At 40.6% G+C, this 18,616-nt stretch overlaps 1 protein-coding gene across 19 annotated transcripts in view; it reads left to right on the top strand.

The window, feature by feature from the left end:
• Positions 1-18,616, top strand: part of ascc3 (activating signal cointegrator 1 complex subunit 3) — a 258,535-nt gene that overhangs the window by 124,050 nt on the left and 115,869 nt on the right. For 18 of the 19 annotated variants that reach the window (XR_009794997.1, XR_009794998.1, XR_009794996.1 and 15 more), the window contains 4 exons: positions 9,452-9,628; positions 14,419-14,644; positions 15,172-15,326; positions 16,949-17,047. Coding sequence is in view for 10 of the 19 variants with exons in the window: in XM_061819567.1 (XP_061675551.1) it covers positions 9,452-9,628; positions 14,419-14,644; positions 15,172-15,326; positions 16,949-17,047 (657 nt within the window). In the remaining 9 variants the exon portion in view is untranslated. Of the gene's footprint in view, positions 1-9,451; positions 9,629-14,418; positions 14,645-15,171; positions 15,327-16,948; positions 17,048-18,616 lie in introns of those variants that run through there. The other variant, XM_061819568.1, reaches the window with a different exon arrangement.

Here is an 18,616-nt window from a genome sequence, read left to right on the forward strand (position 1 = left end):
GGAAGGGCATCCGGCGTAAAACTGTGCCAAACAAATATGAGCATTAATTTAAAGAATACCATACTCGATCAGTCGTGGCCCGGGTTAACGTGCTGGGCGTCGATGGAAATTCAGTTACTGTGGGTTAAACACGAAGAAGAGGAGGAAAGCGGATTCGTTGGCAGAAGATGAAGAGGAATGCACAGAACCTACAACTGAGTGGAGGGACTTTGAATGTTGGGAATGTGACAGGAAAAGCTCAGGAGTTGGTTGAAAGAATGATAAGGAGAAAGGTTGGTATATTGTGCATCCAAGAGAGCAAGTGGAAAGGTAGTCAGGTGAGAGGTTTAGGAGCAGGGTTTGAATGATTTTACCAAGGAGTAGATGGGAAGAGAAATGGAGTAGGGGTTATTTTAAAGGAAGCTCTGACCAACAATGTCTTGGAGGTGAAAAGACAATCAAGTTGAGTGATGAGGCTGAAACTCAAAATTATGTATAATGTGATTAGTGGCTATGTCCCACAGGTGGGAGGTGACCTGGAGTTGAAAGAAATTCTGGAAGGAAGTCGATGAATTAGTTCTGAGCATCCCAGACAGAGAGAGAGTTGTGATTGGTCAGATTGTAATGGATATGTTGGTGAAGGAAAGGGTTAGGGCAATGAAGAAGTGATATGTAAGTACGGCATCCAGGAAAGGAACTTTGAGGGACAGATGGTGGTGGACTTTGCGAAAAGGATGGAAATTGCATTAGTGAACACTTTTTCCAGAGGAGGCAGGAACATAGAGTGACCTACAAGACCGGAGGTAGAAGCATGCAGATGGATTATATTTTATGCAAACGTTGTAATCTGAAGGAGGTCACTGACTGTAAGGTCATGGTAGGGCAGAGTGTAGCACTACAGCATAGGATGATGATGCATAGGATGACTGTGGTAGTGGGTAGGAAGATTAAGAAGACAAAGGTAGAGCAGAGTACCATGTGGTGGAAGCTGAGAAAGGAAGAATGTTATGCAGCCTTTCAGAAAAAGATGAGACAGGCTCTCGATGGACAGCAGAAGCTCCCGGAAGACTGGACTACGACAGCCAAGGTGATCAGAGAGACAGGCAGGAGAGTACTTGGTGTGTCTTCTCATAGGAAACAGGAGAAAGAGACTTGGTGGTGGAACCCCAATTTACACGAAGTAATACAAGAAAGCGGTTAGCGAATAAGTGGACATTGAGAGGGCTGCAGCGAAAGCAGGGAGCTGGTGGAGGAATAATTTGAAAGATCGAGGTATGCACTGGAAAGGAGAGGAGTGAACATTAGCCAAAGCAAAACAATATATGTGCGTGAATGAGAGTGGTGGAGGGGGAATAGTGAGGCTTTAGGGAGAAGAGATAGCGAGGCTGGACAACTTCAAATACCTGGAGTCAACACTCCAGAGCAACGGGGAGTGTGGTCAGGAAGTGAAGAAACGTGTCCAAGCAGGTTGGTACAGCTGGTGTCTGGTGTGTTATGTGACAGAAGCGTCTCTGCTAGGATGAAGGCCAAAGTTTATAAAACAGTGGTGAGGCCAACCATGGTGTATGGGTAAGAGACGGTGGCACTGAAGAGACAACAGGAAGCAGAGCTGGAGGTGGCAAAAATTAAGATGTTGAGGTTCTCGGTAGGAGTGAACTCATTAGAGGGACAGCCAAAGTTGGATGTTTTGGAGACAAGGTCCGAGAGCGCATACTTTGATAGTTTGGAAATGTCCAGAAGTGAGAGAATGAGTATAATGGTAGAAGGGTGATGAGGATGGAGCTGCCAGGCAAAAGAGCGAGAGGAAGCCCAAAGAGAAGATTAATGGATGTTGTGAGGAAAGACAGGAGGGCAGTTGGTGTTAGAGAAGAAGATGCAGGAGATAGGCTTGGATGGAAAAAGATAGTATAACAATGATAAAAATTATTGGCTGACAATATACCTTTTTTGCCCCACTGTATTTATTTCCTTTGTTCTGCTTTGTTTTCACTTTGTTCACAAACTTGACATGATAGAGAAAATTTTTGATCACTTTTGGATTTCACACCCATAAATTTGTTAAAAACATCTGTCAGACCAAAGAACAAAAATTGTGTTCCCCAATCTATTTATCTGATGTCTAAAATAAGTGAAACTAAAATAATAAATTAATCCCCACCTTTTGTATTGTCTCCTTCTAAGAACACTTAAAGTTCTTTTTGTAACGTTTTTGTGTTGTCTTTGGTAAGTCTTCTTATTCAGGTAACAAACACGTTTGGCTGCAGATCTAAAGAAGCAGTCGGTGGCGACATGACTTTGGTATCATAAAAGACACTGGGAGCATTTGTGCTAAGTTTGTAACGTGACAAAACAGTCATTCAGCATGGTAAATAATAGTCGTGATGAATACATTTGCAGTCATTCTTAAATGTTGACGGGTGTCCCCCGTGTGTGTCTGTGGTGCTAAACCTGAGCAAGTTCCTGTAAGCATGGCCATCATTTGGATTGCAGATGACTAAACTGCTCTCATGGTATCATTGGTGGTTCTTTATCATTGGTATTGACCAATCCATGATGTTGGACAAAGGCAAACATTCCTCATAAGGAATCTATAAATGTAGTGCTAATTCACAACAGACATTCTCTCAAGTAATGTTACACATTGAACAGATCTGGAACCACATTACTCATACATTACCTACTGTACATGTACTGTAATTTCTCGAGTATAATGGGCAAAATTTTCCAAAAATATTTTCAAGTCAATTAGAGCGCATTATATTTAGGTGTAGATTCAATATAAAAAAAAAAATCTGATTGCATTGTCGTATACAGGTACATAGCGTGGTGATAAAGGTATACATTTACATTTTAGTATGATATTTGACGTCTTATGTTACACATTTATATGTATTACAGTAGTATGCACTGCCAACCAGAAACTCCTGACCTGCTCGGGGGAGTTTGCGATCGTTAGCATAGCACATTTGTTGCTACTGCCCCAGACATCAGCAATGGCTGCCCGTGAGTTTGTTTTAACTTAAACTATTACAAAAAAAATATCGACTACAAAGGCTAGTTATGCAGCCGCTTTTAAAAGTATCACTCCTGCCTATAAGTGGGCAAGGAGTGCAGCAGTTGAAAACAACAACACCTCAAACTACTTAGAAACAACCGAAATGGGCACATTTAAAAAAAAATGAAAAAGGTAGGGCGCACACAATTAAAATGCTCTTTTTTTTATGAGCCCGTTATGCTCGTTTCTCTGTAGTTTGAACTGTCATTGTTTTGATAGCGTCCTGATGCTATCGAAGAGCAGCGACAGATTGTACTAGTAGAAGGGGAAGAGGCTGCGCTGTTAGCACTGTGCAGCTTCGCCTCAAAGCGCTGATAATGATGAGGAATAAAGGGAACCAAGACTCCGTTAGGATTCCTAAAATGTTTCCTCACAAACACCGTGGAAGGCACAGAGGATGACATGCTGTATGAGGAAGATGGGATCACCGTTCATGTTGCAATGAGTGAGGTGTAGGAACTAGACCAAGTCATCAATGATGAGTTTTACGGTGATGAACCCAAAGTAGCTACAATGGATTGTTTTCAGATTAAAGATGAGTCAGATGCTTCTTTTGAAGGCTTGGCCAAGGATGTGTAACGTAGTGGATAAACTGAATTATTCACAAATGATTTATGCAAAAATATTAAATACAAAAAAAATTTCTCCACAAAGTTTAAGTTTAAACGGTGTTAAATTACTTATTTAAGACTGTAATGTGTTCTCAACAATTTTAATAAAATGGTCCACCATCATTGAGCATTGAGCATTTATTTTGGTTGGTTGAGGGATTCTGTTCTGTTCTGTGACAGGGACCAGGACAATCGTGTCCTGTGGCCTGACCCGAGATCTACCTATACCGCGACATCAGCATTTATACAAAGATTATTTATTAATGATTGTTGTACAATTTTTTGAAAAACAAAAGTGTACAACCCTAGCAAAATAGAAATACAGATAATTCCTAATATTTTCAGCATATGGATAGCAGCAAATTATTGGTGCACATTGTACATTGGTAGAAAGGTTTTCCTGATTTTTTTTTTTTTTTTTTTTTTTTTTTTTTTTAAAGTCAACTTTGGGGGTGCACATTATACATCGGGACTCACTATACATGAGAGATTACGGCGTATATAAAAACGACACTTGCAAAATGATGGCAAGGAAATATCTTTCGACCTAAGAAACTTTGTCTAGCTACTATGGAGGTTCACAGTCAGAGAGAGAGAGAGAGAGAGAGAGAGAGAGAGAGAGAGAGAGAGAGAGATTTTCACAGGACTGTGTGAACAGCCAGTCACCTGGGCTGTGAACTTTTGAGGCTTTCCTATCCTGTGGAGGATTTGCATGTGACGTCACGAGACGTGCATTTGTTTATCCAGCCATGTTGGTAGCCACGCTTCTGCAGAAGAATCCAGATGCGATAGCGTAGGTTTTGGTTGTTTTTGGATGCTTTCTTTTTTTCTACAGAATGGAGAGCACAAGTGAATGCCATAATGAATTTTCTTTGTCTAATAACACGAAACATCTGGATCAGGAGTCAAAGTCCTGTTATGTGGACAGAATCAAGTCAATAGGGAGCGATCCATACAGACTACCAAGAAGTTTTCTTCTGTTATGAGTGCTCCCAATTATCCAAACATCTATCTGGTCATATACATCTATATTATACATAGTCCTTCCCCATATAGTGGTGTGGAATTAAAAGCCTACAAAAGTCTGGATGCATACAAATACTTCACCATGGGTTTTGTAAACAAGTTCATGGTCACCTTTATACACGAAGCTGTGTTCACGAGTCTTGTTCATGAGTGAGAGAAGAATGGAGCGGGAGATCGACAGGCGGATCGGTGCAGCGTCTGCAGTGATGCGGACTTTATCGGTCAGTTGTGGTAAAGAGGGAGGTAAGTCGAAAGGCAAAGCTCTCAATTTACCAGTCGATCTACGTTCCCATCCTCACTTATGGGCAGGAAATGTGGGTCATGACAGAAAGAACAAGCTCCTGGAAACAAGTGGCCGAAATGAGTTTCCTCTGCAGAGTGTCTGGGTTCTTCCTTAAAGATAGGGTGAGAAGCTCGGTCATCTGGGAGGGGCTCAGTGTCAAGCCGCTGCTCCTCTGCATTGAGAGGAGCCAGATGAGGTGTGTTAGCCATCTAATCCGGATGCCTCCCAGACGCCTCCCTGGTGAGGTGTTCTGGGCATCTCTCACCGGAAAGAGTTCCCAGGGAAGGCCAAGGACACGCTGGAGAGACTATGTCTCTCGACTGGTCTGTGAATGCCCAAGGATCCCGGAGAAGCAGCTGGAAGAAGTGGCTGGGGAAGTCTTGGTATCTCTGATAAAGCTACTTACCCGGCGACAAGACCCGGAGAAGCAGTAGAAAATGGATGAATTGATGGAAATAATTACAAGATAGCCCCGTGGGGGGAAAAAAAAAATGTCAAAAACAAAACTCACTGGATAATTTTTTTCAGGAGGAAATGAGCAAATGAGACTGAAAAATCATCGCAGACTGCGAGCAAAAAGAAAGCTCCATAAAAAGAAAATACTGTCTCAAGATTCCTACCTAAGTTACGGGTTCATCGCAACAGGTGATACATAAGAGCCACACTTCCAATGTGTTATATGCGGTGAAGAGCTAAGTAATGATGCAATGAAACCCTCAAAACGTCTTAACCACATTCAGGCAAAACACCCTGCGTCAAAAGACAACCCCTACAATTATTTGAAAGAAAAAAAAACATCAATTTGAAGGACAACAGCAGTTAAGGGTAATCATTTGAACAAGCGTGTGTACCCTGAAAGCATCATTCTGAGTTGCAGACCAATTGCTAAAGTTAAGGAGCCCTTTACGATTGGGGAACAACTAATTCTACCTGCTACGAGGGATATTTGGAGAGAATGAGGCGAAGAAGGTAGCAAATTACCCCATTCAGCAATTACCATCCGAAGAATTGATGAAATAGTAGAGGACATTGAGGCACAGTTCTCAGGATAAATGATTCACCATGGTGCGCAATTCAGGTGGATGATTGTACTGTACTGTCGTTGACAACAAGGCATTTTTGGTCATTTTTGTGCAACGTATCTTCCAAGAGGATGTGCACCAGGATTTATAATGCCCATTAATTTTGCAAACCAACACCACAGCTGCAGAAATATTTAAGTCCTTGAAAGATTACATAACAGAGATATAATTTGTCGTTTTATGTTGTCGTATCCATAGCTGCGATGATGGCTTTCAGGTCTGACAACACTGTTTAAGGAAGTTGCTATAGAATGTGAGTCTACAGTGTCATCCATAGGGAAATGTTGGCAAGCCAAAAACTGTCACCTAAACTCGTGGTTGTAATTCATTGTAAGAGGTAATTCAAGTTATTAATTAAGTCAAAGTAAATGCCCACAACTGTCCCGGATCTATTTGATCAGTTCTGTGGAAAAAAATTGATCCAGAACATAAACACCTGCTCTCATCCATAGAATTTAGATGGCTTTCCAACAGAGAAGAAATGCAGGGCCTTTTGACATTCCGCACAGTAGCAGGGATTATAGAAGAGACTGAGATCGAACTTTCGTTCTGCCAATTGGTGCATGACCACTTGTTGCACATTTGAAAAGAATTTAACCGTTACTTCCCAACAAAAAATTTACCCCAAAACAGTAAATCGATGGATCTGCAACCATTTGGGAACAAGCCAGGTCATTCTATCTATGCTAAGAGGAGCGACTGATTGCGATTGCAACTGACAGTGATCTTCAATCCATGTCCAAGACAACTTCAAATGTCTTTGTGTTACCGTTTGCGTGGGTTAGTAAAAGCAGGGTATCCTGACATTGCCACAGAAAGCACTGAAAGGCCTTCCGGTCCCAACCACATATCTTTGTGAGGTGGGATTTTCTGCGGTGACAGCCACCAAAAAAAGACTACGGAGTAGACTGGATATAAGACACACAATTCAATTGTAACGGTCTCCCGTCTGCCCCAGATGGGACAGTCTAGTTGCAGGAAAACAAGCTTAGGCGTCTCACTGATTCTACATTATCGTAAGTTATTACAGTACAAAATTGTTTGAATTACCGATTATAAACACCCGTGCCGTGAACTGGTCCACGGAAACATATTCATACATTTTCTTGGTGCAAAAATGGTTGGGGACCCCTGCGTTAGAACACATGCTAGCATACATGCTAACAACTAGCAAGTTCAAGTGTACTTCATTGGTCTAGTCACACATCAACATTTAGAGATTTTGGAACTCATTGTGCACCTAAAGTGGGCTGTCCATTTTGGAGAAAATGTAAGACTTTTAAGTGTGCCTTATGGTCACAAAAATATGGTACATATCATACATAGGTATTTTAATACTGCATCTATTATTCACGGATTTTCATTATTTGCGGATTTTCATTATTCGCGGGTGGGTAAGAAATGTAACCACTGCAAATAATGACAGAACACATTAGCGGCTATGCCCCACAGGTAGGATGTGACCTAGAGATGAAAGAGAAATTCTGGAAGGAACTAGATGAAGTAGTTCTGAGCATCCCAGACAGCGAGAAAGTTGTGATTGGTGCAGATTGTAATGGACATGTTGGTGAAGGAAACAGGGGCGAAGAAGTAGTGATGGGCAAGTACGGCATCCAGGAAAGGAACTTTGAGGGACATGTTGGTGGACTTTGCAAAAAGGATGGAAATGGCTGAAGTGAACACGTTTTTACACAAGAGGCAGGAACATAGAGTGACATAGAAGAGCGGAGGTAGATTATATTTTGTGCAGATGATGTAATCTGAAGGAGGTTACTGACTGTAAGGTAGTAGTAGGGGAGAGTGTAGCTTGACAGCATAGGATGGTGGTGTGAAGGATAACTCTGGTTGTGGGTTGGAAGATTAAGAAGACAAAGGTAGAGCAGAGAACCATCTGGTGGAAGCTGAGAAAGGAAGAATGTTGTGCTGCCTTCCGGAAAGAGGTGAGACCGACTCTCAATGGACAGGAGGAGTTCCCGGAAGACTGGACTACTTCAGCCAAGGTGGTCAGAGAGACAGGCAGGAGAGGACTTGGTGTGTCTTCTCGTAGGAAAGGAGAGAAGGAGCCTTGGTGGTGGAGCCCCAAAATAAAGGAAGTTATACAAGGAAAAGAGATTACCGAAGAAGAAGTGGGACACTGAGAGGACTGAGGAGTGGCGAAAGGATTACATTGAGATGCAAGCATATGATGACGTACACCAGGTTGGACAAGAAAAACGGAGAAAAGGATCTCTACATGTTGGCCAGATTAATGGGTAGAGATGGGAAGTATGTGCAGCAACTAAGGGTGATTAAGGATAGAGATGGAAATGTGTTGACTGATGCCCAGTACTGTGCTAAATACATGGAAAGAATACTTCGAGAAGTTGATGAATGAAGAAAATGAGAGTGAAGAATGGAAGAGGCAAGTGTGAAGGACCAAGAAGTGGCAATGATTAGTAAGGGTGAAGTTAGAAAGGCACTACAAAGGATGAAAAATGGAAAGACAGTTGGTCCTGATGATATACCTGTGAAGGTATAGAAGCAATTTGGAGAGATGGCTGTGGAGTCAGGTAAGAGCAAGAGTAGAACAAAGAGAAGGTTGATGTATGTCGTGAGGGAAGACATGAGGGGACTTGGGGGTAGAGAGGAAGATGCAGGAGATAGGCTAAGATGGAAAAAGATGACACGCTGTGGCGACCCCTAACGGGACAGGCCGAAAGGAAAAGAAGACTGTACTTACTACTACGTTTACTTCTGCAAACAGGGGACCTTGTGTTTGTGCCCATGTACAGTGTCACATCCTTTTTTGTTGTCATGCATGCGACATTCCAGACTCGTTCCACCCACAAGTATACTCACGTTTATGTAGATTGAATGACAACATTAAAAGATCGGTTTTAACCAAAAATCTGAATTGGGCATCATTCCCTCCTGCAGTCTGAACACAATCTTGGACAACTCCTCTATTGCTGGATCGTTAACTGCGTAGTTAGTTATGACAGATGAGCAACTCCTTTCACCTGTGCCCTGTATCACACTGAATCAGAACTGAGTGTTTCAGGCACGCCTTTGTACACAGCACCATAAGGAAAAGCATTTCGGACCACAACTTTCCTCTGCACCCCCATCACCGCCAACCTCAATCAAAAACACTTGTTATCCATCAACTCAATGCTTACATTAATCTGGTTGCGTCCAAAAACACTGTCAAGCTATTGTATATTGCAATGACTACATTTTTAAGTAATTAACTATGAATAAACTTGATACTTGATGCCAAAATGTGGGGCAGTACTTTGATACTGAACCATGATAATTAATTTAAATTAGTTAAATCATAGATCATATGTTCTTATCTTCAATTTGGGGGTGATCTACTGCCCTCAAGAAGTGTCCTCATAGTATGATACTTTGTTCTCATGTTCGGCAATGACAGGTTCGTGATGAAGAGCTGGAGGAGCTGGAGCAGCTGCTGTGCAACTACTGTGAGCTACCTGCAGCAGGTGGAGTGGAAAATGGCTATGGCAAGGTCAACATTCTGTTGCAGACATACATAAGTCGTGGAGATGTTGACAGCTTCTCCCTTATCTCAGACCTTTCATATGTGGCCCAGGTAAGAATAAAAATGTTCAATAAAAAGTTTCGTTCAGCTTGTCCCGTTAGGGGTTGCCACAGCGTGAGATCTCAGATGAATGCACATATTTGTTTGGCACAGTTTTTACGCCGGATACCCTTCCTGACGCAACCCCTCTTGGGGAGTAGAGGCCCAATGAGATACGAACTCACGACCCCTGGTTTACCAAACCAATGCTCTAACCACTGAGCTATGACCCGAGTCGCAAGAATGGGAATCTTGCATGAAATCACTACACCAGCGTTAACACCAGTTTAATATGGAATATATTAATGTAAAAGAATGGTAATGTTTACTGGTCTAATAGACTTTTTGATAACTAATCAGCCTCTCATGGACGAAATGGTATTTTTTGAGAGGTTCTAAATTGATTACCTGAGACGTTTATATCCTGTCCTTTTTAAGGAAAGTTATGGTTTTGCTATATCAAACTAAACAGCGTAGCCCATAACTTCAAGCTGATATGGGAAATTTGTTGTAATATAATGTAAGATGCCCTCATAAATGAAATGCAAGCAAATATGAATTTTTTTTTTGTTTAATCCTGTGTAAATAATGTTGAATATTCAGATGGTTCTTTGGGCGGAATGATGTGGAGTCTGACGAGTGAGCTCTGCCGCTCGGTAGAGCTCAGGTCCCGGCTCCGCTGCTCGGCGGCATTATTTACAGGCGCAGGTTCAAATCTGTATGGAAGTATTCCTCTGTCTTCCCGATTAACCGATACTTCTATTGCTTCATCAGATGAGGATAAATCCGAGAAATCAGTGGTGGGCATAAACGGTGTCCCATGTAATCGAGCGTTTGAAACGGCATGTAACATGTCACATATTGGCCACGTAGGTCATGTGACTTCCGACAATAGCAACAGCCCTTAAAATTCGTAATTGTTGATGAAAATGTTCTCAAAACACTATTAAATGAGGGATTTAACATCACATTGTCAAGATTGAGTACATATTATATGACCTATTGGATACATTGTTAATGCAAACCACTGGATTTGCCCTTTGAATTCTGTGTAAAATTGTGAAATGACACGGGGAAAGTATTGAAAGTATAAAGTATCGCATGAATAAAGGAAGGTGCTAAAATGCATAGTCAAAACACCTTATATCTATCAATAATCAAACGGAAATTCAGCCTCTTGACATTGCAAATAGTGCCAAAATCCAATTATCATTTGAAAACTGCATTTTGTGTTTCCTTCGGTTGTCTCTGAGTGATATTAAAATTATTTTGATGACTTGAAACCTTTGTATGATCTGAAAAAAAAAAAAAAAACTGAAACGGCACTTCTTCATGGCACTGTATCAGCTGGTTCAGTTACAATTGTTGGTCTACACAAAGATCTCATTGCCAAGGTTTGAGTCAAGGCATATCTCATGATGGGTAGAGAGCTGTCACAATGCCATTCCAAACTAATTGTTGCAAAACATAATGATGACTTTGGTTTCAGGCATATGTCTATGCTCTGAACATTCAAGTGAACACTGCATGCGCCATAGTACTTCAGTGGAAGACGCCATAAATTTGGCTTGATGAGGGGCTCCTCACAAAATTTTTCAGAGTAGTGCAAAGAATAATCAGAAGAGTTGTCCAAGAGCCTGTGGAGCACTCAAAAAGACCTGAAATTAACAGGTACTGTTGTCACAAGGAAAACAGTGAGGTAATGTATTTTGCCTCCATGTCCTTGAGGAACACTCATCACTCAAGACCCCAAGGAGAATATAGTGAGATCGGATGAGCAAAATTTAACTGTTGGGATGTCAGAATGCGCACCATGTTTGGAGGAGAAATGGTATAATTTTCATTTTCAGCAAATGGTACTGGTAAAAGTCACATTATTGAAGGAAGGATGAATGGGCAACAGACCTTCTTGACAAAATTATGCTGCTCTATCTACGAGGATGATGAAAATGAAGCAATGGTGGGTATTTCAGCAGGATAATAAACGAAAACATAATGCTAAGGACACTCTCATTTGGTTTCAAAGAAAAACATAAAGATGCTAGAATGTTAGAAAGAATATCACATGACTTTAATCCAATTGAAAATCTATGAAGAGAACTGAAACTCAAAGTCCATAACAGAGGCTCATGGAACCTTTAAGATTTGAAGACTGGTTGTGTGGAAGAAAGCAGTACATCTGACAGGTTACTCCATACAGGAGGCCTCTTGAAGCTTTCTTTGCAAACAAAGTCTTAAATAAATACTAGATGACTTGTTCAATACATTTCCCTGTCATTTCCCATGATTACACACACCTTAATTTCTGTGCTTTTTTGTTCTACTTTCTTTGTACGTACAGTGCCGTGAAGAAGTATTTGCCAGATTTCAAATCATCAACCCAATTTTAATATCACACAGGGACAACTCAATGAAATACAAAATGCAGTTTTCAAATGAGAATTCAATTTCCTAAGGCACAAAAAAAAATCCCAACATTTCTGACCCTCTGTGGAAAAAGTAATTGCCCCCTGAACCTAACGGGTTGTGCTACCCTTGGCCGCAATAACTGAAATCAAGCATAATTGGTGATAAGACTTTCAAATCACTGGAGAAATTTTGTCTGACTCTTCTTTGCAGAACTGTTTTAACTCTGCTATACTGAAGGCTTTTCTAGCATGAATTCGCCGATTACGGTCACACCACAGCATCTCGATTGGATTTAATGACTGCCTTTGACTGTGCCCCTCATAACCTTTATTTTCTATTTTTTTAGACATTCAGAGATGGACTTGGTGGTGTTCCAAATTATCTTGTTGCATGATCCAGTAGGGCTTCAGTTTGACGGCACAAACTGATGGCCGTAGGTTCTCCATCAGGATTTTCTGTTACACAGAGAATAATTCATTGCATCAAACACAACAAGTTGTCCTGGTACTGAGGCAACATAGCAGCCCCAAAACATCACACTGCCACCACCATGCTTCACTGTTGGCATAATATTCTTTTAATCAAATGCTGTGACATTTGTACCCCAGCTGTAACAAGCTACACACCTTCTAAAAAGTTGAATTTTTGACTCGTTTCGCCTGGGAACTCTCCCATGGTTGCCATTTTTGACCAGTGTTTTTCTCAAGGTAGAGTCATGAACTGACTTTAATTGAGACCTGCAGGTCTTTTGGTGTTGTTCGAGGCTCTTTTATGATCTACTGGATGAGTTGTCGTCGCACCCTTGAAGTAAGTTTAGTTGGTCGACCACTCCTCGAAGGTTTGCCACTGTCCCCAGTTTTCTTCATTTAATGGCTCTGACAGTAGTTCGCCTGAGGCCAAAATAATTGGAAATGGCTTTGTAACCTTTTGCAGGCTGATGGATTTCAATCACCTTTTTTTCTCATTTCTTCTTGAATTTTGTGGGATGATCCATTGGTTCTTGAGATCTTATAGCCTACTTCACGCTCTTTGACGGATTCTATTTCAGAGATTTCTTGATTAGACAAGTATGGTGGTAATCAGGTTCGGGTGTATCTTATGAAATTGAAGTCACCTATCCCAAATTTGCGGTTAGTTACAGTGACTTTTTGATTTAACAATGGGAAGGGGGTGGGTGGCAATCACATTTTCACAGAGGTTCAGAAAGGTTAGAATTTTTTTGTGCCTTAATAAATTGCATTGTCATTTGAAAACTACATTTTGTATTTATTTGGGTTGTCTTTGATATCAAAATTGGTTTGATTTGTGACCTTTGTGTGTGTGATATGTAAAAAAAAAAAAAAGAGGGGAAATATTTCTCCACAGCGCTGTGCGGATTTCTGAGCTGTTCCCAACATCTGATGAAATTTTCATCTCAGTGCTTTAAAAATATATTTGAGAAAACTGGTGACGTGTTAAACACTTTTTTTTTCAGGCACTGTACAGAGAAAGAATTACTTGCGCCGACATTCACAGCTATGGGCAATTTAGTGTCAATTAACTGACCATGGATATTTTGGGGATGTAGGAGGAAACTGGAGTACCTGGAGGAAACCCACACAGCACAGCAAAAACATCCAAACTCCACAAAGGGGTGACCAGTTTTGAACCAACGACCTCAAAACTGAGAGTCAGATGTTAACCTGTCGTTCATTGGGCCAGTAATTTTTTTTTCTTGAACAATTGAATCTCAATCAACCACTATCTTTAGGACTGTCATCAAGCAGTTCTCCCATATTACATCTCTTCCAGTACTTGACTCATAGCATTCACCAGTGCATCGCTGTGGACACTAGCTGCCTTATCAAAACGTATCATCTTACATCACAGGTGTCAAACTCAAGGCCCCGGGGCCAGATATGGCCCGCCCTATGGTTTTATGTGGCCCGCGAAGGCAAATCGTGTTTGTCAACTTCCAGGATTTTTGTAGAATTTCAAATTGCCTTGTCATAAATGACAACTTTGAGATACTCCAAGCATTTTTGCGTTACCAAACATGAACAATAGTCGAAAAACCCATCTACCTTGATTTCTCATTGCAAAACTAGCTCATAAATTGCATGTATCAATGTAATGAGGCGATTAAAAAAAGTTTTTTTTAACAATCATAGCGCCACTCAAAAGGAAACGCGCCAAAAATTAGTTTGACACTCTGTCTTACATGGTAGTTTGATTTCTTCATGATGAAACATCATAGAAGTTGACTTTATCTGTGGAATGAAAAGTATACTGTATGTAGTGGAGACAGGACAGGACAATAGCGGTAAGACAGCGAAGAGAGAGGGGGGTTGGTTGGGGTTGTCGGGGTTCTGCTAATAATTATCTGCTTTTCTGCTGCTTTTGCCACTTTTCAGAATGCTGCTCGAATTGTCAGGGCACTGTTTGAGATTGCTCTAAGAAAGCGTTGGCCGGCCATGACATATCGACTGCTTAGACTCTGCAAAGTCATTGACAAACGGCTTTGGGGCTTTGCCCACCCTCTTCGCCAGTTCTCCAATTTAAGCCACATTGTACTGACTCGACTGGAGGACAAGAATCTCACTGTTGATAAACTAAAGGATATGAGAAAGGATGAAATTGGTAATGAGTTTTTAAATATAACCATTTTGGTTTTGTATCTGAAAGTGAAATAAAACCAGATTTTAATTTTGCATTTGCAAATTGTCTTTCAACCATTGGACACCACATCTTTGGCACTCAATGGTTTTGATGAGTTTGAGCTGAACGGGTCAAAATGCTTCAGGGTTTTAAACAACTACGCATTGATTTTTTTTTAAAATTTAGTCTTCTAAATTGTCAAACATGATCAGTTCTTCATAATGCTGATACAGTATTTGAATTATAAAAATAAACACTTAAACACTTACTTAAAATCAAATAGATAAAGGGAGCAAAATCAAAACATTTGGAATCCTCCTAAAAAAAGAGTATTTGTAATGCATGACTGGAAATATATTTTATCAGCATTTAGTTTTACTGCAAGTCAATAGGACAGAGGCGCATGAGACTGTTAGTTGTTTGTTTTTCAGTCATAACATGCAAACCATTGACTCAATATTGTGATTCTTTAAAGCTTAGTATGTTAATACCAGCTGTGTTTTTTCTAGGCCACATGCTACATCATGTAAACATTGGGTTGACAGTCAAACAGTGTGTCCATCAGATCCCTTCGATCACATTGGAGGCCAACGTTCAACCAATCACACGAACTGTCCTACGCGTCCGTCTTATTGTCACTCCTGACTTTTATTGGAATGATCAGGTAAATATTATGTCCTTTTATAAGTAAATTACTTATTATTACTTATGTTAAACAGATCATTGTTAAAATAACAATGATCTGTTTAACATATTTTGCACAATGAAATTGATTTACTACATATACTTACCTGCTTGTCAATGCAAATATAATAAGGTAAACAACTAAACAGATGAAAAACAATTCTCAATTTAATTTATGGTACTGTACTGTAATTTGACAATTGTATAAAATGTATTTATTATTTGTAAGTTAAAATATGTTTGTTGATCAATCGATGCCAGTGACACAAGAGTGAAAGGTAACAATTGGATTCTCCAATAAGATCGGAGAAGGTAGAATGTAAATCTGTACCCAATATTTTTATTTTAATTAAACAGACCCAGATTTCACACTGTCAGTTTGTGAATAAAGTGAAACAAGATCAATATTACAGGATTTTTCTTCAGTGGCGTGCCATGAGCATTTTCTTGCCTTGACTCAACTTAGGTTGAGAAACACTGATTTATAAGTCAAATGAATTGTAGAAGAACGTTTGAAATGATTTATCTTGGACTGTTTCTTTCATATCACAAAAAGGACATTTAAACATAGAAGTGTGTATACTATTTATACAGTATGTACTGTAGATGAAGATAACTTTTTCTTATGACCGATTTATGCATAAATCCATGTAATTCCATACAATGCTGAGTCATTCTCCTTCAGGACTTTCTGGTAGAGTAGAATTCAGTATCCTGTCAATCAGAGCAAGTCATCTATTGTAGGTCAGACTAAAAAAAAGCACCCCTAGACCGTCATGCTGCCACTACTTTGATTGACTTAATGTGATGTTCATTTTCTGAAATGCTGCATTACCTTGAAGCCATGTATCATGAAACACACACCTTCAGAAACGTTCTGCTTTCATCTCAGCAGGCCATAGAATATTTTTGGTCAACAGTGGTTTTCACCTTGGAACTCTGTCTCTTTCTCATTTATGAGTCATGAACATTGACATTAACTGAGGGAGGGAAGGATTGTGGTTCATCAGGTGTTGTCCAGGGTTCCTTTGTGACCTCCTGGATGAGTCGTCGTTGTAAAGTTGGGGTCATTTTTGCAAGCTGATACTCCTGGGAAGGCTCACCACTTTTCCATGTTTTTTTTTGCATTTGTCTCTAATGGGACTCAGCGTAGTTCATTGCAGTCCTAAAGCTTGACAAATGGTTTTGTAACCCTTTCTAGATTTTTTGTCAATTACTTTATTTCTCTTCTGCTCATACTTCTTTGAACTGTGACTTTTCTTTCAGCTATTTGAGACCTTTTGGCTGACTTTATTTTGTTAGACCAGTTTTATTTAAAAATTATTTCTTGATTTAACAGGTCTGAAATTAATCAGGCTCATGTTCAGTCATTCATGATGAACTCAGCTTCCAATTAAATTTCATTAGCCACAGTTAATTTATAATTTATCACTGAAATTCCTCCCCCCTGTCATGAGGTCGCACCAGTTTGAAAACCACTGCCTGATTGCAAGTCATATGTTAATTATGAATTATAATTTAATGTGAGTAGAACTACTGCTTTTTTGCTTTTTAAACTTTAAGATAAAGACTTTTTTCCCCTCCTTTTTTTTCTTGGTTCAGGTGCATGGGTCTGTGGCTGAGCCATGGTGGTTATGGGTGGAAGACCCAATTAATGATCACATTTACCACTCTGAGTACTTCCTTCTCCAGAAAAAGCAGGTAGGTTTTATCATGCCACAAATTGTTCTGTTTTAAAACCAAAAATAGGGAAATAAACAAAAATCAACTTAAGAACTGATCCAGGATATTTATTGAGGAGAGAACCACTGGTTCACCCCTGATCATCTGCATTTAAATGTGCTATGTGAATGTGATCGGTCATAACAAATTTTCTCAGTCAGTTTAAGTGAGATTTCACTGTTACATCATTTCAATAGCAATCAAAATAACCAATTTGGTTGATAAAATTAACAAAATCGCTGACAAAGGGGTGTCTTTGCGGAGTCCAACTCTCACCGAAAACAAGTCTGACTTATTGCCGGCAATGCGGACCTAATTCTAACACCGGTTGTACAGGGACCGAACAGCCCGTATCAATGGGTTTGGTACCCCATACTCCCAAAGAACCCCCCACAAGATTCCCCAAGGGACATGGTCAAAGGCCTTCTCCAAGTCCACAAAACGCTTGTAGACTGGTTGGGTGAAATCCCATGCACCCTCGAGAATCCTGCCGAGAGTGTCGAGCTGGTCCACTGTTCCACGGCCAGGACAAAAACCACATTGCTCCTCCTGAATCCGAGATTCGACATCCCGACCGACCCTCCTCTCCAGCGCCCTGGATAGACCTTACCAGGGAGACTGAGGAGTGTGATGTGCCTATAGTTGGAACATAACCTGTGGTCCCCCTTCTTAAAAAGGGTGCCCATCACCCCAGTCTGCCAATCCAGAGGCACTGTCCCCGATATCCACGTGATGTTGCAGAGTCAACTAGGACAGCCCCACAATATCCAGAGCCTTTAGGAACTCGAGGTGAATCTCATCCACCCCTGGGGCCCTGCCACCAAGAAGATTTTTAACCACCTCAGTGACCTCACATGCAGATACACACATACAGACATGCACATAGAGATGGAAGGAGTACTTTGAGAAGTTAATGAATGACGAAAGTGGGACAGAAGGTAGAGTGAAAGAGGCAAGCATGAATGACCAGGAAGTGGCAATGATTAGTAAGGAGGAAGTTAGAAAGGCACTGAACAGAATGAAAAATGGAAAGCAATTTAGAGAGGTAGCTGTGTAGTTTTTGACCAACTTATTCTTATAATAGAATACTAGAAGGAGAGAAGATGCCAGAAGAATGGAGAAAAAGTGTGCTCGACCCCATTTTTAAGAACAAAGGCGATGTTCAGACCTGTGGAAACTATAGCGAAATAAAGATGATGAGCCATGCAATGAAGTTATGGGAGAGAGTAGTGGAGGCTAGACTCAGGATAGAAGTATCTGCGAGCAACAGTATGGTTTCATTCCTAGACAGTACCACAGATGCATTATTTGCCTTGAGAATGCTAGTGGAAAAGTACAGAGGTCAAAAGTAGCTACATTGTGTCTTTGAAGACTTAGAGAAAGCCTATGACAGAGTACCAAGAGAGAAACTGTGTTACTGCATGCGCAAGTCTGGTGTGGCGGAGAAATATGTTAGGATAGTACAGGACGTGTATGAGGGCAGCAGAATAGCGGTGAGATGTGCCGTAGGTGTGTCAGAAGAATTTAAGGTGGAGGTGGGACTGCATC

Source organism: Syngnathoides biaculeatus, chromosome 5, assembly GCF_019802595.1.
Source record: "Syngnathoides biaculeatus isolate LvHL_M chromosome 5, ASM1980259v1, whole genome shotgun sequence".
Lineage (NCBI taxonomy): Eukaryota > Metazoa > Chordata > Actinopteri > Syngnathiformes > Syngnathidae > Syngnathoides > Syngnathoides biaculeatus.